The following is a 27,089-nucleotide window of genomic DNA, read 5'->3' on the forward strand; positions in this document are numbered from 1 at the left end:
CCTTTCAAGGGCCAGCCAAAGTTTCTATCCCCAAAGAGCCTAAAGCTTCAACACCTAACAGATTCTTACAGACAGATTTACTCTGTAAGAACAGCTCAATTTGCCTACAGATAACACATAACTATTTCATTTCCTCTCATTCAAAAACTCAAAATGTTTGGTAAATACTCTATTTTCAGATCCTATAATTAATGCTGTTGCTTGATACAGAACCAATGTGCTTGCTATCTTACAAAATTTGGCTTTTACCTCACACCATTACCAATGCCAAATATTTTAAGACGTCCTAAATATTAGTCGTAAAAAACAATCAAGGGCCATGAGGATGAGCTGACTCAAATGTAGTGTGTCCCCAGCTGTCATCTTGTTATTGGGATTTCAATTCCTAAATCAACAGTCTGCCAGAAAGTGCTTAAAGAAACCATGTCAGTATCTCTGGAAATTCTACATTCACTGAAACACTTTCTGAGCTTAGTGGTAAAACTGAGACTATAAAGGCAAGTTTCTAACAGGGAGAAAATTTCAGTTAATGATTTTAAGTGTTTATAGTGAGTTAGTATAATTCTAAACAGCTGTACTGGGATGTTTTACTTTAGCCTTATTTCTCCAAGTATGATCTGAGGACTGACGGTCCGTGTTGGCAGAATTATCTGGGAGGAAATAAAAATGTGGTTTCCTGGGTCCCACCCCTGATCTACTGAGTCAGACCCTCAGGAATTTGGCATTAACTCAAAAGCATATGAGGAAGTTTGGACCCTGTCTCTGCACTCTATTAGCCAAGGAAGCTGCATTTTAACAAGCTCTCCATTGACTGACAGGCATATGCAAATCAGCAAATCTCTGGTGTTTTAGAGTGTGTGTCCATCCCTCCAAAACGTGTCTGCCCTGGGGAGTCTGGGTCAGAAAGAAGCGGTGGAAATAATAGCAAACATTTTAATGAGACCCTGGGGTGTGCCAGGTATTTAATATATGTTTATTTTGATTGCCCAGTGACTCTCAGAGACAGGCATTAATAAGTTGTTTTACAGATGAAGTGGAGAAGGGAATGGCAACACACTCCAGTATTCTTGCCTGGAGAATCTCATGGGCAGAGGAGCCTGGCAGGCAACAGTCACCAAGAGTCAGACATGACTGAAGCAACTTAGCACAGATGAAGAAATTAAAACAGAGAAATTAAGATACAGCCTAGAGTCCAATCACTACTAAGTGGTAGCTCTGAGATTCTAACCCAGTTATCACATCAGTGCCATTGTTCTTCTATAACACCAGCTGTCTGGTATCAATTAAAATCTGGATAATAATAGTACTTATCCTATAAGTTACTATTATTCTTGTCATAAGGATTTAGTGGGATAAAGCCTGAAATGTGGCAATGTGCCATGTGTGGCAATAGTAAATGCTCAAAAAATGTAAACTATACAGAAGAATTATACAAAAAAGATCTTCATGACTCAGATAACCACGACAATGTGATCACTCACCTAGAGCCAGACATCCTGGAATGTGAAGTCAAGTGGGCCTTAGGAAACATCACTACAAACAAAGCTAGTGGAGGTGATGGAATTCCAGGTGAGCTATTTCAAATCCTAAAAGATGATGCTATGAAAGTGCTGCACTCAATATGTCAGCAAATTTGGAAAATTCAGCAGTGGCCACAGGACTGGAAAAAGTCAGTTTTCATTCCAATTCCAAAGAAAGGCAATGCCAAAGAATGCTCAAACTACCTCACAGTTGCACTCATCTCACACGCTAGCAAAGTAATGCTCACAATTCTCCAAACCAACTTCAACAGTACATGAACTGTGAACTTCCAGAAGTTCAAGCTGGTTTTAGAAAAGGCAGAGGAACCAGAGATCAAATTGCCAACATCTGCTGAGTCATCGAAAAAGCAAGAGAGTTCCAGAAAAACATCTGCTTCTGCCTTATTGAATACACCAAAACCTTTGACTGTGTGGATCACAACAAACTGTGGAAAATTCTGAAAGAGATGGGAATGCCAGATCACCTGACCTGCCTCTTGAGAAATCTGTATGCAGGTCAAGAAGCAAGTTAGAACTGGACATGGGACAACAGACTGGTACCAAATAGGCAAAGGAGTATGTCAAGGCTGTATATTGTCACCCTGCTTATTTAACTTAAATGCAGAGTACATCATGTGAAATGCCAGGCTGGATGAAACACAAGCTGAAATCAAGATTGCCGGGAGAAATATCAATAACCTCAGATATGCAGATGACACCACCCTTATGGCAGAAAGTGAATAGAATCTAAACAGCCTCTTGATGAAAGTGAAAGAGGAGAGTGAAAAACCTGGCTTCAAATTCAACATTCAAAAAATGAAGATCATGGCATCCAGTCCCATCATTTCATGACAAATAGATGTGGAAACAGTGAGAGACTTCATTTTCTTGGGCTCCAAAATCACTGCAGATGGTGACTGCAGCCATGAAATCAAAAGACGATTGCTCCTTTGAAGAAAGCTATGACCAACCTAGACAGCATATTAAAAAGCAGAGACATTACTTTGCCAACAAAGGTCTGTCTAATCAAAGCTATGGTTTTTCCAGTGGTCATGTATGGATATGAGAGTTGGACTATAAAGAAAGGTGAGCACCAAAGAATTGATGCTTTTGAACTGTGGTGCTGGAGAAGACTCTTGAGAGTCCCTTGGACTGCAAGAAGATCAAACCAGTCAATCCTAAAGGAAATCAGTCCTGAATATTCATTGGAAAGACTCTTGCTGAAGCTGAAACTCCAATACTTTGGCGGCCTGATGCGAAGAACTGACTCCTTGGAAAAGACCCTGATGCTGGGAATGACTGAAGGCAGGAGGAGAATGGGACAACAAAGGATCAGATGGTTGGATGGCATCACCAACTCGATGGACATGAGTTTGAGTAAACTCCAGAAGTTGGTGATGGACAGGGCGTGCTGCAGTCCATGGGGTTGCAAAGAGTCGGACATGACTGAGCGACTGAACTGAACTGAACTGAAATGTCAGCTAGTATACTACAAGTAATACCCAGGTAAATAAAAATGATGATAATGAACCTTTCCTATGGGAGTGTACCATGAGACAGGCACTCTATTGAACCTCTTTCACTAATTTAAAAAATGTATCAAATCCTTATCATACATAATTAAGACTCACTGTGATCCATTTTATAAATGAGAAAACAGGGCTCAGGGAAGTTAAGTAACCTGGCCACAGATAATAATAATAATAAGGAGTAAAGGCAGGATTCAAACTCAGATCTATTTCACTTCAGCAGATGTACTTCTATTGCTTTCCTGCGTTGATGGTCTTCCTCCTCCCATCTTTTTTTTTTTTTAAAAGAAAAATCTGGCAATAGTTTGACAGGTCAATTATGGGATACAGTTTCATCAGACTTTCTAATGGATTACCATGGTGGTCCTGTCATGGGAGACAGTTATCATTTATTAAAGGGTGAAGGCTGGTGACCAGAGGACATTCTTTGAGATACTCTCAGTGCCTGTTTTGTTTGTTTGTCATAGTCAGAATTTATTAGGATTTGCAGAAGCATGAGAGGATGTACCACAGAAGTTTGACTTTATAACAAGGAAGTATGGTATCAATGTATAGTGTTGTCAGCAAAACTGGGATACCAAGCAGAGGTTCACATTTTTTAAAGGCAATGGATGACATCTACTCTTAAAATAAAATCCTTAAAATAAAAATAGGGAGACCAGCAGAATCTGTTACCTTGGTGAGAAAGAAGAAGGGGGCATAAAGTGATCCACAGTATTTCTAAATCTGGGTGATAAGTGCTATTACCCTGCAATTCCCTTGAGATAATCTTCTGCATTAGAAGAGCCTTTTGCAGGGTATAGGGCTTTTGCTTCTTAAACTATTAATATGAAATATTACATTCCAGCGACTATCCACATCTTGGTGAAACTCTCTTGGGAAGCAAGTTAATATGAACTCATTATGCTCTAATGGTTGGAAAAAAACACAATCTTCTACAGAAAACTTAAAGGCACAGTGCTAAGAGTCTGAGCTAATCCAAAGCCCTTCTTAATAAAATCATTTGAGCAGGGTGTAAAATAAGGTCAAAGCTGCCTATGTTAGAAATTGAGAGAACTGGCAGTTTTTCCGATTATAATGGGAAAGGACCTTTTTCACAAAAGAATAAAACAAAATAAATTTTTCTGAGACCGTGAGATACCTAACTCTTAAGGGACTATCTGGCACGTGGTTTCCCACATTATGCCTGACGGTGTGCAAGATCTGTTCAAGAAGCATATTCGGGGCATTTGCCATGCTCTGGGCACAGTGTGTGGTTGCTGTTGTTGTTCAGTCTCTCAATCATGTCCAACCGTTTGCGATCCCAAGGACTGCAGCACACCAGGCTTCCCTGTCCTTCCCTATCTCATGGAGTTTGGTCAAACTCATGTCCATTGAATCAGTGATGCCATCCAACCATCTCATCCTCTGTCTTCTCCTTCTCCTCCTGCCCTCAATATTTCCCAGCACCAGGGTCTTTTCCAAAGAATCAGCTCTTGGCATCAAGTGGCCAAAGTATTAGAGCTTCAGCAACAGTCCTTCCAATGAATATTCAGGGTTGATTTCCTTTAGGATTGACTGAATTAATCTTACTGTCCAAAGGACTCTCAAGAATCTTCTCAAGCACCATAGGTCAAAATCATCAATTTTTGGGCACTCAGCCTTCTTCATTATCCAGCTCTCACATCTGTACAGGACTATTGCATGGTGAAGTGAAGTGAAAGTCGCTCAGTCATGTCTGACTCTTTGCGACCCCATGGACTGTACAGTCTGTGGAATTCTCCAAGCCAGAATACTGGAGTGAGTGGCCTTTCCTGTCTCCAGGGGATCTTCCCAACCCAGAGATAGAACCCAGGTCTCTCTCCCACGTTGCAGGAGGATTTTTTTTACCAGCTGAGCCACCAGGGAAGCCCAAGAATACTGGATTGGGTAGCCTATCCCTTCTCCAGGTGATCTTCCTGACCCAGGAATTGACCAGGGTCTCCTGCATTGCAGGAGGATTCTTTAACAATCGAACTATCAGGGAAGCCCCGTGTTGCACGGATAGGGGCTGCAAATTGGTGACCTGACAAGAGGATTATATTTGGCCCACAGAGCATTTGTAAAAGAACTGTGATAAGATTTTTGGGAAGTTTTACATTAGCAGGCTGAATTTCTGACTTATCTTTAAAAATCAGGAGGCTTGTCAACCATGATCAACATTCCCAAGTGGCAATGGTCAGCTGGAGCGGACCAGGGGATGCTGTCCTTCAACTCTGAACGTGGTTTACTCAGTCCAGCCCAAATGCTTCATTCGTCTTACCTGTGTGGTCTCTGTGGGCATTTTTGTTTGGGATTCCTACACTAAAGGCAACCAGAAGAGTCCCTGTCCTAGTTTGGTTGAATGCCTTTTCATATTTTATTCCCCATTTGTATTTCCATTCCATTATTATTCTTTACCTAAAGGCAAGTTTAATCATTTGTCCTAGTAATCTATGAACTCTTTGAAAGCAGGGACTATTTATCTCTTCTTTTTTTTTCCTTCCTTTTTGGCTATGAGACTCTGAAAAAGTTTTTTAACTACTCTGCATCTCAGTTTCCTGCTTTGTAAAATGGGCATATTAATATTACTTACCTCACTGAGATGTTATGAAGACTAAATGAGTATATGCAAAGCATTTATTACAGTGCCTGGTACATATAAAGTCCTAGAGCAATGGTATTTATTATTATTTCTTCAGGATTTAGACCAAGTGCTCAGTACATAATATATAATTTAATGTGGTTTGAAGTTGAATTTGAGGGTCCTAAATTAAACTAGACACCAAAGCAGAGGGTCATGCAATAAGGAAACAAGTAAAGGACCTAGTTGCTAGAACTAGGGTGTAAAGTCAGTACTTGGTTCCAAGAAGCAGGGAAGGGTACTCTTGAAATGGACCATAAAGTAACCCCAAGTCCTGAACCAGTCAGGCTTGTCTCAGACACTGGCAGAGGAGCTAAGTAACAGATTGCCAAATAAATATAAGGCCTAAATAGCCCCCGCCATTGGGAGAAATTAAGAAGCAGTCAGCTAGGCAAGATACTGGAAGTGGACAATAATAGCTCATTGACAAGGGTTTTATTGCTAGATACAGTGAGAGTTGGACTGTGAAGAAAGCTGAGCACTGAAGAATTGATGCTTTTGAACTGTGGTGTTGGAGAAGACTCTTCAGAGTCTCTTGGACTGCAAGGAGATCCAACCAATCCATTCTAAAGGAGATCAGTCCTGGGTGTTCTTTGGAAGGACTGATGCTAAAGCTGAAAGTCCAATACTGGCCACCTCATGCAAAGAGTTGACTCATTGGAAAAGACTCTGATGCTGGGAGGGATTGGGGGCAGGAGGAGAAGGGGATGACAGAGGATGAGATGGCTGGATGGCATCACCGACTCGATGGATGTGAGTCTGAGTGAACTCCGGGAGTTGGTGATGGACAGGGAGGCCTGGCGTGCTGCGATTCATGGGGTCATAAAGAGTCAGACACGACTGAGTGACTGAACTGATAGTTGCACTATTTAAAAAGATCCAGCCATATCATTAAGCTGAGATCATTAAATAACTGTAAGTCCATTTCTTTAAGACAGAGAATTAATTATGCCAGGAAGTGTTTCAAGTAAAATTTCTCCTTGGATTTTATTAAATTCTGAGAGTTTTTTTTCATTCTTCCTTCATTCTGGTTTAATACAAACTCAAAAGTGCTGTGTGATTTTAAAAAAGTTTTTTAAGATGAAGGTACAATGTATATACAATAAAACACCATTTTCAGTGTAAAATTCTGTGAGTTTGGACAATCACACAGTCATGTGACCCCTGCTACAATCAAGATATAGAACAATTCCATCATCTCGCCAAATTCCCTTCTGTCCCTTTACAGTCACTCCCTTTCCCTAATTCCAACCCCTGATAATCACTGGTATTTTTTTCTATCACTATGTTTCACTCTCTCCAAAGCGTCAGATGAATGTGGCACGATATGTGCTCAGTTGCTCATTCGTGTCCAACTCTGCAACACCACGGACTCTAGCCTGCTAGGCTCCTCTGTCCATGGGATTTTCCAGGGAAGAATCCTACAGTGGGTGGCCTGAGGGGATCTTCCTGCCATGTCTCCTGTACTGGCAGGTGGATTCTTTACCAATGAACCACCTGAGGACCCATATAAATATGAAACGCTTTGGGTTTGTCTTCTTACATTTAACATATATATTTGAGCTTCATCCCTATTGTTTTTATCAATAGTTCATTACATTTTTTTTTCTGAGTAAGAGTCTACCATATGGATAGATATACCACAGTTTGGTTATCTTGACAACAACTGAAAGACGTTTAAATTGGTGATTATGAAGAAAGCATCTGTAAACATCCAGGACAGGACCAGGAAGCCTGGAGTGCTGCACTCCATGGATTGCAGGGAGTCCAACATGACTGAGTGACTGAACAACAACAACAAACATCCATAAATAGATACTCCAATGAACATAAGATTTCATTTCTCTAGGGTGAATACCTCTGAGGGCAGTTGCTGGGTCATGTCATAGGTGTATGTTTAACTTTATAAAAAAAAAGGTCAGTTGTCCAAAGTGACTGTACCATTTTGTACAGTCAGCAGTGTTTGATTTCAAACAATTCTTATAGAATACAGTCTAAAGGATGGATCTCCATTTTCTATGGAGTAAAATATCCCAAATGCATCACCTAATATTCCGTGTTCTCCTTTTGGCCACTGAAGAACTTGCCTTCTCCCCAGCCATATGGCTCAGCTCTCCCACATGTATTCCTGGAGACAAACTCAGGCACCTAACCTCGGACCATGCCTGGTGCTTCCCCACTTGGGTGTTTTTGTTTTTGCCATTTGCTACCTGGGATGTTCATCTTTTATTACTGAAAGCTTATATAATCCCACTATTGACATCTTTTCATCCTTCAAGAATCCTGTCTGCTTCCAAAAAAGACAATTAAAGGTGTTGACAGAGGAGGCCAATGAAACAGGCAAACACAAGCCCCTTGCTCTCTGTACCACTCAACACAGATTCCCATGTGCCACGTAGCAAAAAAAGCTAAGGAGGAGTCCAGAGCACTGCAGAGGAAAAACAGCAAAGTCTTTGCCACAACAGGTATCTTTTCCCTTATTACAAAAATAATTAGAACTGGCAGCATGGGATAAAGTGAATTCTCATTACTTGTGGCTGTCTGGGAGACCAAAGCTTTCCCATTTATGCAACTTTTGGCCAGTTCTGGATGCAACTCAAGACTTCTCTGCTCCAAGTTTGTTTGTTTGTTTTTTTTAAATATCTGCATAGGTACACATGCACATATGACTCTAACAGAGAAGAGGAATCAAAATGCCAACTCTTATATAACACAGCAAACATGCACTTCCTATAAAAGAGATGAAGTACATGGGATGGATCTGTTTTCCTCCCGAAACAGCTTGGACTCTGCCTAGATGCATAGATGCATCTCTTCCCCAGGAACCCCAAAGTGCTGAAGTCAGCCCCGCATGCAACGTGTCCTCCTTCATTTCATCGCTGGAGAAGCTGATGCAATTCCAAGGCTGCGGGCCGGGCCAGGCCAGGGCTCTGTTCTTGCATCATTGTTTACCAGTATTCCAGGGTGGCTGCTTCTGCAGCGCCTGGTAATCATAGAAAGCTTGCCATCTGCAGCTCCGGAATAACGAGCTGGCAGTCACCGGCTGGGACTGCCACTGTGTGAATGGGCACTGCATGCCCATCGGGAGCGCTGACAACTGTCGGGCTGCAGAGGAGGACCTGGTCGACTTGATGCCACTCTCCTGCAAGAGGTGGACTGGGTCCTGGACCTCCGCTCCATCTCGTAACCAGGCAGGGGTCTCAGCATTGAAATGAAAACTGAAAGGAAGCCGATTCTGTGCCCCTGGCCGAATGACCGTTTCCACCCTGTCAATCCCAGCCAGACATCCTCAGCCCTTCCTGCTAGAGGACAATGGCTCGTTCGACCAGCCCATTCGGGACCCTCCCAGGACCTTTACCTCCACTCTCCCAGTTTAAAACAAACAAACAAACAAACGTTGTCTTGCAAAGTAAACAGCTGCCCACCCTAGCCCCGCCGCCCGGCCCGCCCCGAATCTGGAAAGCAGTCCCCGGGTGAGAGCCTGGACGCTCGCCCGGGGGAACTCACTCGGCTGGTAGAGAAGCGCCGGAGCGCCTGGCCGCCCCGCCACAACATGCTGGAAAGGAGCGCTCGCGCGGGCAGCCCGGGAGCAGCTCCGCCCAGACTCGGCCTGCAGCCTCTGGGTCCTCGGCGAGTCCCGGGACCCCGCTTACGGCCCCTCCCCCTCGCCTGGCCGGGCTCCCGCGGCCAATCCCGTGCGACGGGCGGGGCGTGAGCTGGTCTCCCGGAGCTGCCCTGGTGTCCTGCCAGAGGGACCGCTTCTGGCGGCTGCCGCCGTTCCACCCTCACCAGCTGTGGGATCTTCTACCAGTTTCTCACACTTCTGAGGTATACAAGGATCTGCCTTAAAGGTCAATCTGACATCCCAACTCATGTCCTTAACACAGTCCTGAAAAGACAACGTGGAGCCACGGAACGTAAGGGGTGGGGGCACCTTCTCCACGTAAGGGTCCTGATTCCTACCTCGTAGTCTGATAAGAACACTTAATGAGATTGTGTATAAAGCACCTGACAAAGGGCCTGGTACAGAGCTTGGTCCCTGATAGATGATAGACAGATAGATGGGTCCTTTTCCCTCACCTCCCTGAAGAAATGCTCAAGGCATGCTTTAGTTGAACACCTGTATCAAACACAACTCCTTAGCCTGGCATTCAAGGCGTCTGTAGTTTGGCATTTACTCTTATTTCTTGCAACTCCTTTGCACCTGTAATTCAGTCTGAATGTAGTACATGTCTATGATTTCTTGGACAATACCTCCCAGGAAAATTTGCCGCCTGTCACTTATCACCAACTGCTGCTGCTGCTGCTGCTGCTAAGTCGCATCAGTCGTGTCTGACTCCGTGCGACCCCATAGACGGCAGCCCACCAGGCTCCTCTGTCACTGGAATTCTCCAGGCAAGAACACTGGAGTGGGTTGCCATTTCCTTCTCCAATGCATGAAAGTAAAAAGTGAAAGGGAAGTCGCTCAGTCGTATCCAACTCTTTCCGACCCCATGGAGTGTAGCTTACCAGGCTCCTCCGTCCATGGGATTTCCCAGGCAAGAGTACTGGAGTGGGATGCCATTGCCTTCTCCGTATCACCAACTAAGCTGACCAAATTCCTTCTCTGCTTAAAGGTATAGCTCAAATGTTGCCTCCTAGAGAAAACAAATGTTTTCCTGATTATTTTTCCTCCCCCACCTCCTGACATCCCCAAAGTAATCTTTGACTCCTCTGAACTGGGAAAGATTTTTCTCTATGCATCTCTTCAGTTCAATTCAGTTCACTTGCTCAGTCATGTCTAACTCTTTGCCACCCCATGAACTGCAACATGCCAGTCCTCCCTGTCCATCACCAACTCCCGGAGTTTACCCAAACTCACGTCCATTGAGTCAGCGATGCCATCCAACCATCTTATCGTCTGTTGTCCCCTTCTTCTCATCAGGTGGCCAAAGTTTTGGAGTTTCAGCTTCAACATCAGTCCTTCCAACGAACACCCAGGACTGATCTCCTTTAGGATGGACTGGTTGGATCTCCTTGCAGTCCAAGGGACTCTCAAGAGTCTTCTCCAACACCACAGTTCAAAAGCATCAATTCTTCGGGGCTCAGCTTTCTTTATAGTCCAACTCTCATATCCATACATGACTACTGGAAAAAACCATAGCCTTGATTAGACAGAACTTTGTTGGGGAATTAATGTCTCTACTTTTTAATATGCTGTCTAAGTTGGTTATAACTTTCCTTCCAAGGAAAGCATCTTTTAATTTCATGGCTGCAGTCACCATCTGCAGTGATTTTGGAGCCCCCCGAAATGAAGTCAGCTACCATTTTCCCATCTATTTGCCGTGAAGTGATGGGACCACATGCCATGATCTTAGTTTGCTGAATATTGAGCTTTAAGCCAACTTTTTCACTCTCCTGTTTCAGTTTCATCAAGAGGCTCTTTAGTTCTTCTTCACTTTCTGCCATAAGGATGGTGTCATCTGCATATCTGAGGTTATTGATATTTCTCCTGGCAATCTTGATTCCAGCTTGTGCCTCATCCAGCCCAGAGTTTCTCATGATGTACTCTGTATATGAGTTAAATAAGCAGGGTGACAGTATACAGCCTTGACGTACTCCTTTTCCTATTTGGAACCAGTCTGTTGTTCCATGTCCATTTCTAACTGTTGCCTCCTGACCTGCATATAGGAGGTATTCCCATCTCTTGAAGAATTTTCCACAGTTTATTATGATCCACACTCAAAGGCTTTGGCATAGTCAATAAAGCAGATATTTTTCTGGAACGCTTGCTTTTTCGATGATCCAGATGTTAGCAACTTGATCTCTGGTTCCTCTGCCTTTTCTAAAACCAGCTTGAACATCAGGAAGTTCACAGTTCATGTACTGCTGAAGCCTGGCTTGGAGAATTTTGAGCATTACTTTACTAATGTGTGAGATGAGTGCAATGGTGCTCTGGTTCGAGCATACTTTGGCATTTCCTTTCTTTGGAACTGGAATGAAAACTGACCTTTTCAGTCCTGTGGCCACTGCTGAGTTTTCCAAATTTGCTGGCATATTGAGTGCAGCACTTTCACAGCATCATCTTTCAGGATTTGAAATAGCTCAACTGGAATTCCATCACCCCCACTAGCTTTGTTCATAGTGATGATTCCTAAGGCCCACTTGACTTCATATTCCAGGATGTCTGGCTCTAGGTGAGTGATCACACCATAGTGATTATCTGGGTCATAAAGATCTTTTTCGTACAGTTCTTCTGTGTATTCTTGCCACCTTTTCTTAATATCTTCTGCTTCTGTTAGGTCCATACCATTTCTGTCCTTAATCAAGCCCATCTTTGCATGAAATGTTCCCTTGGTATCTCTAATTTTCTTGAAGAGATCTCTAGTCTTTCCCATTCTGTTGTTTTCCTCTATTTCTTTGCACTGATCAGTGAGGGAGGCTTTCTTATCTCTCCTTGCTATTCTTTGGAACTCTGCATAATCTTTCCTTTTCTCCTTTGCTTTTTGCTTCTCTTCTTTTCACAGCTATTTTTAAGGCCTCCTCAGACAGCCATTTTCTTTTTTGCATTTCTTTTTCTTGGGAATGGTCTTGATCCCTGTCTCCTGTACAATGTCATGAACCTCTGTCCATAGTTCATTAGGCACTCTGTCTTTCAGATCTAGTTCCTTAAATCTATTTCTCACTTCTACTGTATAACTATAAGGGATTTGATTTAAGTCATCTTAGGTTGCCTCAGTCAGTACTGGTATTTATGTACCTGTCATCTTCTCTACTGGAAGCTCTTTGAAGACTGAATCCATGCCTTATTTATCAGAATTTAGCACTTAGCTAAAGTACTTAGCAGTAAGCAGAGCTCAGAAAATACTTGTTGAAAGAGAGAACAAATCAATGAATGAATGTGTATAAGAAGGTAAGAAGGAAAGAAAAAGAACCATTAAAAAAATTATTGAAGTTCATGTACAATGTAGGGTTAATTTCTTATGTACGGCAAAACCACTCAGTTATACAGATATGTGTGTGTGTGTATATATATATATATATATATATATATATATATATATATTAGAAAAAGAACCATTCTTAAAGCCTGGAGAATTGCTGCAAACATCCAGGGTTTTGCTTTGGATACTGTCTGTCCCTTGACAATTTAGCCTATTTCCCTGACTGCATTTTGTGACTTCTTGCTTCTCTTAAACTTCCAAATATTGATACTCTTTTTGAATTGTTCTGAACCAGGGAGGGTAAGGAAGGAGTGTGGTTTTTCCTAAGTGAAGATTCCATAGTTATATACTTCAGCTCCCAACTTTGGAAAATGAGTTTATGTTTATCCAAATATAACAAAACATACACGATGCCTAAAATTTTCTTTATAAGAACCAGAAATGTAGTTCTTTTTACAACTGCAAGTTAAGCCAAATGCAACTAGAGAGGTTAACAAACAAACAAAAGCTAAAAACACCTACCAGTCTAGACTTTCTGCATGTGTGCTCAGTCGTTCAGTCATGTCTGACTCTTTCGCGACCCCATGGACTGTAGCCCACCCGGGTCCTCTGTCCATGGGATGTTCCAGGCAAGAATACTGGAGTGGGTTGCCATTTCCTTCTCCAGGGGGACCCCAACCAAAGGATCAAACCCTATTGCTGGCAAAAAATGGAGATGAAATAAAGCAAACTTTAAAATAAAAAACTTGAGAGACTTTGTTATCAGTAGACGTACAAAAAGGAATGTTAGACTATCCTTCAAGTAGGAGAAAAATTACCGACTTGGAAGCCCAGACTGACAAAAAAGGCAAATACATGAGGGAATTTAAGTAAACAATGACCATATGAACAAAACCAATAATAAAATCTTGGAGATATATATATATATATATATATATATATATATGTATATCAACAAGATATATACATATATATATATATATATCAACAAGATATATACATGAAAATATGAAAGCAATAATAAAAAATTGTTGGATAAGTTGGGAAGGCTGGGAGGAATGGAATAGTCCTCAGGCAGAGAGAAAATTAATACTAGATGGAAGCTCAGAAATGGAGTGAAGAGCAAAGAGAGGGTAAATATGAGGACAAATTTAAATTAGTATTATATAGAATGATTCTAATAATGGTGATCTCACATAATCTCTATTTGTTACTTTCTTCTATCTTTTTCTTTTTGGATTTTGTAAAACAGAAGTTTAAGATCAAAGGTTAGAAGGTATCACACATTTCAAAGAAATGTGAAAGACTTGTGGCTCTATAGTTGGACTTGATTTCCCTTAAATTGTTTCATTTTAAAAAATAGAATTTTTTTCTTGGGCAATATTTCCTCATTCCTGTCTAACTTTGTGTGACACTGATGCTTACTCAAGAGAGCCCATGGTGCCTAGTGTTTTTCACTTCTCTAGTGTTAGAATATCTTTTTGTCTTTGTTGAAGGTGCCAATGAAGTATGTACATGCATAATCTGTTGAATTCACTTTTGTGCCATTTTTGTGAATATAGTAATTGGTACAACTTTTCGCGAATGTCGGAACTGATTTTACACATCAGGTGATAGAGGATGTGCCAGATGGAAACCCAAGGGATTCCACACAAAGCTCTGTGTGTAGAGCTGTGTATAGGAAGAGTGGTTTATGGTCTTGGGCTTCTAGAATATCACACCGAAATCTTTACCAGTTTGCCATCAGTAAGTGTCTACTTCTGTGACTGGCATCTGTGACATTCAGGGGCCTCGTTCAATTACGATATGTTGCCCAGCAATCTATTTAATGTTAAATCATAGGTAGAACATTCATTGATAATTTTATGAAACTGCAAGTCATATAATCTATAAAAATTTTTAAGCGTATAAAAATTTTACTTTCACAGTCAACTTCAGGATTTTAGAATAAAATTCTGTATTTTCACACTCTCCTTTTGTTTGACTGCTTTTTTGACTTAAACTGATGTGTAGCCATTTTTACTGTTTGGAAACATAGCCGTCTGCATTTATTCTTAATTTGTTCTTCTGAATACTCTATGTTATTGATTTTCAGAATAGTGTTTTGACTATAAATTCTCATTTTAATTAACCCACTCTTGAAAACCGGTATTATTCGTAATGTTTGATTATTATTCAAGTGAAATTAATTTCCTGATAAAAGAAATACTTGAGAACACCAACCCAGGGATCTACAACAGGAGGAACTGGAGTAGAGGTCAAAAGGCAAAAAGTAGAGGTCAAAAGGCAGAGAAACCAGCAGATTTCAGCAATTTCATGGGGGTAGAGAGAGCAACTGGGGTTTGAGCAGCCGAATGTGAGGAGCCAAGATCGCAGCAGTAAGGGAGATACAGAAATGCACTTAGCTCTTGACACTTGTTTTCAATTTCAGATATTTGCTGATTCTTCAGATACATGGATTAGAGGCTATACAACTAAGGAGAAATTTTCTAAAATGCAAAACAGTGTTTTCAATACCCAGAAACTGGAGTTGAACATCTGCCAAGAAGGAGGGAGTCTGGGAAACATCTCATCCCTGTCAGCTGATACTCATGGAAGACATCTCCCTAGAAGGAGTGCAATCTAGAGGTAGAGCTATTAGGGGAAACAATGACTGAAACTGCCCATCCTGGCTAGGCACCATAGTAACCATTTGCATGAGTTATTTTAGGATAGGAGGTCCTGGTAAGGATCACGGAACTAACAAGTCATCACTAACCAGAAGAATTCAGGAAATGTGAGAAGGAGATGCCACATATCCTGCCAACCTCCCAGAATCCTCCTCGCTGGAATCCATCTTGGCTGAGCAATGCGTGCTTTCAGGAAGGACCCTGAGTCAGAATGATTGGTCAGAGACAACCCGAAAGCTAATCTCATCACCATAAATCTTGAGACTGCAAGCCACATGGCACAGCAGTTCTCCTGGATTCCTTTACCCTGTTCTCTGCCCAGCTGCCCCTTCCTAATAAAGTCTCTTGATTTGTCAGCATGTGTGTCTCCTCAGACAATTCATTTCTGAGTGTTAGGAGCCCACTCTTGTACCCTGGGAGGGGTCCTTCTTCCTGCAGCAGAGCAACTCGTAACCCGACTCACATGAGCTCAGCCCTCACTGTAATGAACTGATCTACCCTACTTTAGCTGCCTGCCAAAAAATAAGGTCAACGTTTTCTGTAGAAAGATAACATTATCGAGAACCTTTGCAATTGTTTCTCCTGCATTCAATCAAAAAATGCCAGGGACATCAAGAAAAATGTCCCCAAGAAGCAAACAGTATCATATGAGAAATGCTTAGGGTGGAAATGACCACTACCACTTTCATATTCTCACCAGTCATCTCTGTGCAATAAATAAATAACATATTGCTTTATCATGTCTGCCCCTACCAAACTGTGTCCCATTTAAGCACAAGTGTTCAGTAAATAACGTCTGAGCACCTACTATGTTCTAAGTACTGTGGTAGATGCTCGGCATGGAGAGATGAGAAAACAGATGATTCACTTCCCTCATGCTGCTTATAGTCCAGCAGGGGATGGCAAATAAGCAAAGTGTGATCAGTGCTATAAAAGATGAAACAGGGTTTCATGGAAACATGAAGCAGGAAGATCTAACTCAGGTCTAGTGAGGGTGCTGGTCACCTTGGACCCCAGTATTCAGCATAATTCTTTTTTTAATTTTTATTTATTTATTTTTGGCTACACTGGAATTTGCCTTGCATGGAATTTCTTCAGTTGCAGCGAGCAGAGGCTACTCTCCAGTTGCGGTGCTGAGGCTTCCACTGCAGTGGCTTCTCTTGCTGCAGAGCATGAGCTCTAGGCATGCAGGTTTCAGTAGCTGCAGCGTACAAGCTCAGCAGTTGCGGCTTGCAGTCTCTAGAGCGAAGGCTCAGTTGTTGTAGTGGACAGGTTTAGTTGCTCCAAGGCATGAGGAATCTAATTCTTGACACATGGAATATATATTCATGGAACACAGAAGTAAGTGAATGTGGTGACTGGATAGAGGCTGAGGAACAGAGAGAAAGGAGTGACTAGCTCAGTTTCACATCATAAGGGAGGATTTTCACAGAAGATTTAACACTCTGCCCACTTTGATCTGCCCCTCTAAAAGATAAGTTTTGAACTGAAAGAGTTTACCTAAAGGTGGAAAGAGCATCAGTGGTACAAGAAACAGCAAGTGAAAGTTACAAAGGACAGAAAGAGCTCTGGGCAAGATCAGAAAACACTTTCTTAAGGCTAGTTGAGATAACGACCATTAAACTTTTATTTAGAGGCAAAAATGTATTCTGTAAAGGAAACATTATGAAGAACCCCAATATATTACAAAATAAATGGCAGGGGCATGGTTTCACTTCATTTCTGAATGAAGGAGAGCCCACAATCTCCTGCTGTGACCTCCAAGGCACTTCTAAGAAGAGACTTCGTTAAGCTCATTTTGTAAGCCAGTGGACTACAGAGTGTTCATGGGAGTCAGGGGGAGCAGGCAAAGCCAGGGAGGCCGCGTGGGGTCTTGCAGGACTTGTCTACCATGCTAAGTAGGTGACGAAAAGGGCTAAATCTTTTTCATCCAGTCAGTATTGAATATTGTAAAATGCCGAAACATATAAAGAGCAGAAACATCAAACCACCAATCCTGCGATTCAACATTTGGGTCTTTTTCCTCACTGAAGCACAGTTAAGCAGTGCAGGGGGTGGGGGCAATTCCACTGCATTTTAAGAAAATCCTTCTGTTTGCAGCATGGAAGGTGGGAAGTGACTCCAGAGGCTGTTTAGGAAGAATTGCAATAGGTCAAAAAAGTCATCCCTGTTACAGTGGGAAGAAAAAGAAGGAACTGATTTGAAAGACATCATTAAAATCAACTAGACCCTGTGACTGATGAATGGATGAGAATGAGAGATAGAAGGTACATCCACAGTGGGCTTCTGTAGGAAATGAACCCACTTACTAAAACATGGGTTGCATACAGAATGAGAAGCAGGTTTTGGAATGGAAGATCATGAATACACTAGTGAATGAGTTAAATTTGATAAGATGCCTATGGTTCCCGTGGAGCTGTCTAGTTGGCTACAGAAAAATCATGAGGGATACACCTAAAACCATTGTGAATCTCAAATTTTGGTGACAGGGAAATTTTTTTTTTTCAGATTCCTGGAATTCTCCAAACCATATTCCTGCCAAGAGAATTTCTTGTGTAAATCATCATCCTTCAAAATGATCACCTTTCAACTTCCCACCCCCTACCAATTTAGTCTCTCCTTTGATGATCATTTTTATTAGAGAAAACAATTCATTGCACAATTTCCTTTGAGAACCTGTAATAAATGATTGGGGCTTCCCAGATGGCACAGTGGTAACGAATCCACCTGCTCTTTATCTCTCTTAGGCTGGATTTGACATTATATTGATATGAGACCAAAGTTGCCAAGGACTAGTATAAGCAACCTAAAGAAGGTAGCAAAAACTGTTCAAGAGATGGAAAAGAAATGGTGAAAAGTCAAGACCTGACATCATAAAGGCTCCAGTCCCACCACCATGTTAACATAAAGTAAAAATTGACTTTGTTTTTGGTGTACACTTCTGTAAGTTTTAACATATGTATAGATTTTGTATAAGGAACACCACAGCCAGAATACAGAACAGTTCCATTCCTCCCATACACACAACACTCTCCTATACATAAAAACATCCTTCTCCTATACCTTTGTAGTCATGTCTACCAACCACCCCAAACACTGATAACCACTGATACATTGTGTCCTTGTAGTTTTATCTTTTCAAGAATGTCAAATAAATGGACTCATGTAGTATGTATTAATAAGTTATTAGAGAGACTTCCCTGGTGGTCCAGTGGTTAAGAATCCACCTTCCAATACAGGGGGATGTGGGCTTGATCCTTGGTCAGGGAACTAATATCCCACATGCTGTGGGGTAACTAAGCCTGGATGCTACAATTAGAGAGCCCATGTGCTGCAACTGTACAGCTCATGCTCTGGAGCTTGGGTGCCACAACTAGAGAGAAGCCCACAATGCAATGAAGATCCCATGCTGCAAATAAGACCTGACGTTGTCAAAAATAAATACATATTTTTAAAAGTTATTAGACTGGTTGTCTTCATTCAGCATAATGCCCTTGAGATTCATGCTAATATTTAGAAATCTTCCAGGGATTTTGAGGTTCTTCTGTCATTGATCTTGATGTAATTCCACTGTGGTTGGAGAATGTCACTGTAACATTTCAATCCATTTAAATCTATTGAGGCTTGTTTTATGGCCTGTCTTGCTGGATATTCTTTGTATACTTGGGGAAAAAAATGTCTGTTTTTCTGTTTGGTGATAAAATGTTTTATAAATACCAATTAAGACAAGTTAGTTGAGAGTATCATTCAAATATATATTCTGCCTGTGTTTAGTCACTCAGTCATGTCCAACTCTTTGTGACCCCATGGACTGTTGCCTGCCAGATTCCTCTGTCCATGAGGATTCTCCAGGCAGATACTGGAATAAGTTGCCATGCATTCCTCCAGAGGATCTTCTGAACCCAGGAATTGAACCCAGGTCTCCCACATTGCAGGCGCATTCTTTACTGTCTGAGCCACTAGGGAAGCCCATATTCTGCCTGCTGCTGCTGCTGCTGCTAAGTCACTTCAGTCGTGTCCAACTCTGTGTGACCCCATAGACGGCAGCCCACCAGGCTCCCCCATCCCTGGGCTTCTCCAGGCAGGAACACTGGAGTGGGTTGCCATTTCCTTCTCCAATGCATGAAAGTGAAAAGTGAAAGGGAAGTCACTCTGTCGTGTCCGACTCTTAGCGACCCCATGGACTGCAGCCTACCAGGCTCCTCCTTTATACCAGATACCAAGAGAGGTATTAAAATTTCCATGTATAATTTTATTTATATCTTCTAATTCTGTCAGATTTTAACCAATTATAACTTTATCATTGTGAAAAAAAGCAAATTCACTGGTATTCTGGATTCTGTTATGGTCTTCAGAAAATTATTAGGGTTTTGATTTTGAAAGAAGTAAATTTGCTTGGATTCAAACTCTGTAGCATATAATGGCTTACATTTCTGCTTAAGTCTTCACTTAAAGATTTGGCCAGTGTTTTTGCTCAGATGATGGGGTTCACCCTCTTTGCTGTTCCCCTGATGATCTGTTTTCCTTTCTAAATGGCAAGCTGCTCTGCCAGCCCAGTCTCTATTCTCTGCTATCTTAAACCCACAGGGCTTAACCCTTGCTACCTGAGGTGCACATGTATTGGGGCATATATGTTGTCAGAGGACGGCAAACACATCTCTGACCCAGTACTGTTGTTTCTCAGTGACTCCTGAACAGCTCTTTCAGCAGGGCCTGGGCATGTAGTTCAGAGGTCAGCCAGGGATTTTTAATCTCACCCCTTCTGTGGGTCCTTTGTTTCAGGATTCCCTCCCAAGTTTCCAGGTTCTCATCCAACAAACCTGAACTTAGTTTGCTACCACCTTGAGCCAGTAAGACTGCAGTCTGTCACTCCAGATTTGAAGGAGTGAGGACACTATCAGCTAAGAAGTCACAGACTCATTACCAGCTGCTCAGGAAATTCTCCTATGGTTTCTGCCTAAATTTATTCTCTTTCAGATTTTTCAAAAGTTATCTTTATTTTGTCTACTTTTTTTGTTATTAGCAGCAAGCGGCAACCCACTTGCTTTAGGCTGCCTCCAGTACATCCTGAGAAGGACACAGAAGTATCTTTGTGAATTACTTTAATATGTTAATTATAAGATTTTTCTAATAGTTATATTTTTGTTTTTGTAATTAAGGTATGATTGTTTTATGATGTTGTGTTAGTTTTTGCTGCAAATTAGGTTATTTCAACCCACTTTGTAGATTAAAACTCACATAGGCTTCCCTTGTGGTTCAGCTGGTAAAGAATCTGCCTGCAATGTGGGAGACCTGTGTTTGACCCCTGGGTTGGGAAGATCCCCTGGAGAAGGGAAAGGCTACCCACTCCTGTATTCTGACCTAGAGAATTGCACAGACCATATAGTCTACGGGGTTGCAAAGAGTCAGACAAGACTGAGCAACTTTCACTTTCATATATATGTATATATATACTATATATATACATATATATATATATATACTATATATATATATACATATATATATATATATATAGTTCATTTTGATCTTTTGGAATTAAAACAAGGGTTGGCAAGCTTTTCCTTAAAGGGCCAGAGAGTAGAGATATTTTGGGCTTGTGAGCCTAAAATGGTCACTGTTGCAACCACTCAACTCTGCCCATTGTATTATGAAGCAATCATGGACAAAATGCAAATAAATGGGCATGATTGTGTTCTAAAATACTTTAGTTACAAAAATAGATGGTGGATCTGCTTACTCTGTCGATCCCTAAGTTAAAATGTCTTAATAATTTATCTTACCAGACAACTGGGCTCATTGAAAGATTTTAGTCAATATGAAGCATAGAACAGAGAAGATCCTGATTAAATACTGGTGGAAAAAATGAACAATTTTAAAAGCCACTTCAGAGGTGGTCCTAAGATGGCAGAGGAATAGGATGGGGAAACCACTTTCTCTCCAACAAATTCATCAAAAGAACATTTAACGCTGAATAAATTCCACAAAACACCTTCTGAATGCCGGCAGAGGACATCAGGCACCCAGAAAAGCAGCCAATTGTCTTCAAAAGGAGGTAGGAAAAAATATAAAAGACAAAAAGAGAGACAAAAGAGGTAGAGACGGAGGTCCGTCCTGAAAAAGGGAGTCTTAAAAAGAGAGAAGTTTCCAAACACTAGGAAACACTCTCACTGCCGAGTCTGTGGCGAACCTTGGAACCACAGAGGGCAACATAACTGGGACGAAAAATAAATAAATAATTAAAACCCACAGATTACGTGCCCAGTGGTAACTCCCCCAGCGGAGAAGCAGCGCAGATGCCTGCACCCGCCACTAGCAAGCGGGGGTTGGGCAGGGAGGCGTGGGCTGCATTGCTTAGAGTAAGGATCGGGCCTGAATGTCCAGAGGGCAATCTGAGGGAACTAGTTTGGGCTAGCAAACCAGACTGGGGAATAGCTACCATGCGCAAAGCTCTAACCTAAGACACCGCCAGGCCCCGCACACAGAACAAAGGATTGAACAGAGCTAGCCGGCTGCAGACCATCCCCCTCCAGTGACAGGCAGCCAGAGCCGGAAGGGGGCAATCACAGCCCCAGAGAGGCATTATCTACCAAACTGCAAGCAGGCTTCTTTGCTAACTAAGACTTCTTGGGGTTTTGGACAGTCAACATTAGCCTGAGTAGGCGCGCGAGTTGTACAACCAGAAAACTGAGCGGTAGGGACGGGGGAGGTGATAAAGTTGCAGCAACTGCTCTCACCAAACACCTCATCACCTGAGCTGCTTGGGCTTGGGAAGGGCACAAAATGTGGGCCCAACCGAGTCTGCACCTCTGAGGACTACCCGAGTGCCTGCACCTGAGCAGCCTAGACCTGGGAGGTGCATACAGCCCAGGGCCGGCTTCTGATGGTTCCCAGTGGAGCAACCTAGAGCCTGAGCAGTGTGGGCAGGGAGGGCACATGCGCTGTGAGCGGGGATAGGCCCAGTGTGGCTGAGATGCTGCCAGCACACGCCAGTGTTATTTGTTTGCAGCGTCCCTACCTCCCGACAGTGCGACTGAACAAGTGAGCCTAAAAAGTGTCCACCACCCATCCCTCATGTTGGGGCAGAAATCAGACACTGAAGAGACCAGCAAACATAAGAAGCTAAAACAGAGGGAACCTCCTTGGACGTGACAGGTGCAATAGATTAAAACCCTGTAGTTAGTACCGACTACATAGGAAGGGGCCTATAGATCCTGAGAAATATAAGCCGGACCAAGGAACTATCCGAAAGTGAACTGACCCCACACTGCCCACAACAACACCAGAGAAAGTCCTAGATATATTTTACTATTTTTACTATCATTTTTTTAAATTAAAAAAAAATTTAAGTCCTCTATTATTCCTTTAATTTTCATTTTTATAACCTACTATTACTTTTCAAAAAAAAAAGAGACCCTATTTTTAAAGCAAACTTCATATATATTTTTTATAATTTCTGTGACTTTTTTTCTTTTTTTCTTATCTTTAATATTGTATTTTTGAAAATCCAACCTCTACTCTAGATTTTTAATCTTTGCCTTTTGGTATTTGTTATCAAGTTTGTACCTTTAAGAACCCAATCTTCAGTACCCATTTTTACTTGGGAGTGAGATTACTGGCTTGACTGCTCTCTCCCTCTTTGGACTCTCCTTTTTCTCCACCAGGTCGCCTCTATCTTCTCCCTCCCCCTTCTCTTCTCTACCCAACTCTGTGAATCTCTTTGTGTGTTCCAGACGGTGGAGAACACTTAGGGAACTGATTACTGGCTGGATCTGTCTCTCTCCTTTTGATTCCCCCCTTTATCCTCCTGGCCACCTGTGTCTCCTTCCTCCCTCTTCTCTTCTTTGTATAACTCCATGAACATCTCTGAGCAGTCCAGACTGTGGAGCCCACATAAGGAAGTAATTACTGGCTAACTTGCTCTCTCTTTTGATTCCACCACATCTCATCCACCTAACTCCCTCCTCCCTCTTCTCTTCTCCATGTAACTCTGTGAACCTCTCTGAGTGTCCCTCACTGTGGAGAAACTTTTCATCTTTAACCTAGATGTTTTGTAAATGGTGCTGTATAGATAGAGAAGTCTCAAGACTACTGTAAAAATAAGACTGAAAACCAGAAGTAGGAGGCTTAAGTCCAAATCCTGAGAACACCAGAGAACTCCTGACTCCAGGGAACATTAATCAACAGGAGCTCATCAAACGCCTCCATACCTACACTGAAACCAAGCACCACCCAAGAACCAACAAGTTCCAGAGCAAGACATACCATGAAAATTTTCCAGCAACACAGGAACACACCCCTGATGCTGGGAGCCAGCACGGAAGATCCCACCCAGGACAAGGTCATGTGGAAGAGAACTGTTAAGCAAGGCTTCAGGACTTGAGGGGCTCCCTAGACTTTCTTGGGCATCTACCCCAAAACCAGAGTCTGTCTGCCTTATTGTATTATGCCTGTCACCAACGCTCCTGACATTAACAGGGGGCTATCCCTGACCACCTTTCTCTGGAGAAAATCAACTTAGGGCTCTAGCTAATAAGCCTTCTGGACATGAGAGGAATATCTCAAATCAAACCCCCTCTGTTAGCATTCTAGCTTGCTTGGCAGGTCTATCCAGACTCTTGCAGCTACGCATATGATTGTTCACAGCCTCCCAGCTGTGAGAGGCATGGGAAGCCTAAAACATAGAGCCTTTCAAAGAGTTAAAAGTTATTAGAGTAGTGCTGGTGTAGGATTTCATTATTGGGCCAATGCTTGTTGCTAAGTTCCCATATCTCTTATCCACTGTGCACCTGGGAAAGCAGTATTTAGCATAGTTAGAATGTAAGAAAAACAAGTATAGCCTTGAAATTAACCACATCAGAACTTTGAGCTAATTGGTTCTTTCTTGTAACTCACTGCACCTTTGCTCTGTGAAAAATGTAACTCTGTTTAGCATTTTCTGAGGCTGACATAGATTAGAAATATAAAGAAAAAACACTTTGAGGGAAAATAAGTTTTCTGGTTGAGCAGCCTTTATCAAAAGAGGGTCAAAAATGTTCACAAGCCTCCAAGGCCAGAAGATACTGTACACAACATCATTTGTGGGAAAGGTATGCAGAAAAAATCCTGGTTTCGATAAAGGCAAAACTGCTGGAATGTTTGGGCTGACTCTGTATGACTTTGCATCTTTCATTTCCCTCTATGTATAAGGCAATGTATAAAAGTACCTTTTAAAAATAAAGCTATTGGGCCTTGCTCACCGAAGCAGCTTGATCTCCCTGTGTCAATCATTCTCTCTGTTAAAATCTGTAGATTTGCATTACTGAGGCTGATCTTAAACTTTGCATAGTTCTACAGTCATATTGTAATTTGCATTCCCTCTCTTTTTCAGGCTGATCCCTTGGAGCATAGAGGCTCCCTATGTTCACTTATCTGCCCGGGTTTCTAAGACCTGAACAGGAAGACGTTCTGTGTCTTCACTCCCTCAGGCGACCGGGAGGGCACCTGTGGCCTGCGTGAACAGGGCAAACTCTTTGTCTCGGAGTTTTATTGGTTTTCTATGTAAACCAAGGAATATCAGCCTCTTTCTCTCTTCTATTTTCTTATCTTCAACATTCTTTCCTTATCTCTCTCTAAATCAATCACCGATGCCCTTTTTCCTTCGGGTTCCCCTGGATCCTGTGGGGGCTGGACCCCAGCACTGAGCTTCAATATACAGGCTGCCCAAAGTCACTCCAAATGCATTGACATCTCATAACTCATTACTGGACACTTCATTGCACTCCAGAAAGAAATCCAGCTCCACCCACCAGAACACCGACACAAGCTTCCCTAACCAGGAAGCCTTGACAAACCACCCGTACAACCCCACCCACACCAAGGAAAGTGAAAGTGAAGTCGCTCAGTCCTGTCCGACTCTTCGCTACCCCATGGACTGTAGCCTACCAGGCTCCTCGACCCGTGGGATTCTCCAGGCAAGAGTACTGGAGTGGGTTGCCGTTTCCTTCTCCAAGAGACCATCCCAACCCAGAGATTGAACCTGGGTCTCCCACATTGCAGGCAGACGCTAAACTCAACAGTAAAGGGAACTCCACAAACTGCCAGAATACAGAAAGGCCACCCCAAACACAGCAATATAAACAGGATGAAGAGACAGAGGAATACACAGCAGGTAAAAGAACAAGATAAATGCCAACCAAACCTGTAGGGAACAAGGTATAAGAAAGGTTGAGAAGTGCTTGCAAACGAGACTCTCAACCAGGGCTGAACATTCTTGCAAACGAGATGTTCAGCTAAGAGTCCTCTGTTTCCGTGGGAAAAAAACATTTCTTGCACACAAGGATGTTTCTCTGATTCCTCAAAAGGAACAGACCCAGGGACAAAACGGATTCTAAGTTGATAAGGAAGTTCCCCAAAACAAAGTCTTAGCTGCAGTAAATAAGTCAAGGTAAAGGTTATCTCGCCCTGCGCCTGCGCACTGTATAGTCACTAAATCATAGTGCTTGGCAACTTGCCCTGTAGATTGTTGTGCAAAAGATATAAAATAAAGCAGCTGTAAAAAGCAAGGAGTAAAAGTAAAAAGATTCAAACCACTCTGCAGTGTTGGTGTTTCATTCCGTCGCCAGCACAAACCAAACAAAAGAGGACGAGACAGGGAATCTACCTGATAAAGAATTCCGAATAATGATGGTGAAAATGATACAAAATCTTGAAATCAAAATGGAATCACAGAAAAATAGCCTGGAGACAAGGATTGAGAAGATACAAGAACTGTTTAACAAGGACCTAGAAGAAATAAAAAAGAGTCAATATGTAATGAATAATGCAAAAATGATATTAAAAACACTCTGGAGGGAACAAATAGTAGAATATAGTAGAGGCAGAAGATACAATTAGTGAAGTAGAAGATAGAATGGTAGAAATAAATGAATCAGAGAGGAAGAAAGAAAAATGAATTAAAAGAAATGAGGACAACCTCAGAGCCCTCCGGGACAATGTTAAATGCCCCAATATTCAAATCATAGGAGTCTCAGAAGAAGAAGACAAAAAGAAAGACCATGAGAAAATACTTGAGGAGATAATAGTTGAAAACTTCCCTACAATGGGGAAGGAAATAATCACCCAAGTCCAAGATCATGGCATCTGGTCCCATCACTCCATGGGAAATAGATGGGGAAACAGTGGAAACAGTGTCAGACTTTATTTTTTTGAGCTCTTAGATCACTGCAGATGGTGATTGCAGCCATGAAATTAAAAGGTGCTTACTCCTTGGAAGAAAAGTTATGACCAACCTAGATAGCATATTCGAAAGCAGAGACATTACTTTGCCGACTAAGGTCCGTCTAGTCAAGGCTATGGTCTTTCCTGTGGTCATGTATGGATGTGAGAGTTGGACTGTGAAGAAAACTGAGCGCCGAAGAATTGATGCTTTTGAAGTGTGGTGTTGGAGAAGACTCTTGAGAGTCTGTTGGACTACAAGGAAATCCAACCAGTCCATTCTAAAGGAGTTCAACCCTGGGATTTCTTTGAAAGGAATGATGCTAAAGCTGAAACTCTGGTACTTTGGCCACCTGATGCGAAGAGTTGACTCATTGGAGAAGACCCTGATGCTGGGAGGGATTGGGGGCAGGGGGAGAAGGGGATGACTGAGGATGAGATGCCCGATGGCATCACTGACTCAATGGAGGCGATTCTGAGTGAACTCCGGGAGTTGGTGATGGACAGGGAGGCCTGGCGTGCTGTGATTCATGGGGTCACAAAGAGTCAGACACGACTGAGTAGCTGAACTGAACTGAACTGAACTCACACCTATGGATAGATCAACTAAA

The 27,089-nt window shown here is 42.2% G+C and overlaps 1 protein-coding gene across 1 annotated transcript in view; it reads right to left on the reverse strand.

Annotated features, from left to right (window-relative positions):
- The window catches only part of ALDH1L2 (aldehyde dehydrogenase 1 family member L2), a 60,392-nt gene extending 51,147 nt beyond the window's left edge, over positions 1-9,245 (reverse strand). Inside the window, exon 1 of the mRNA XM_068971481.1 lies at positions 9,198-9,245. Within this exon, the coding sequence (XP_068827582.1) occupies positions 9,198-9,245 (48 nt within the window). The remainder of the gene's footprint in view (positions 1-9,197) is intronic.
- Between the last annotated feature and the right edge of the window lie 17,844 nt (positions 9,246-27,089).

This window comes from Capricornis sumatraensis, chromosome 4 (genome assembly GCF_032405125.1).
Source record: "Capricornis sumatraensis isolate serow.1 chromosome 4, serow.2, whole genome shotgun sequence".
In the NCBI taxonomy this organism is placed as follows: Eukaryota; Metazoa; Chordata; class Mammalia; order Artiodactyla; family Bovidae; genus Capricornis; species Capricornis sumatraensis.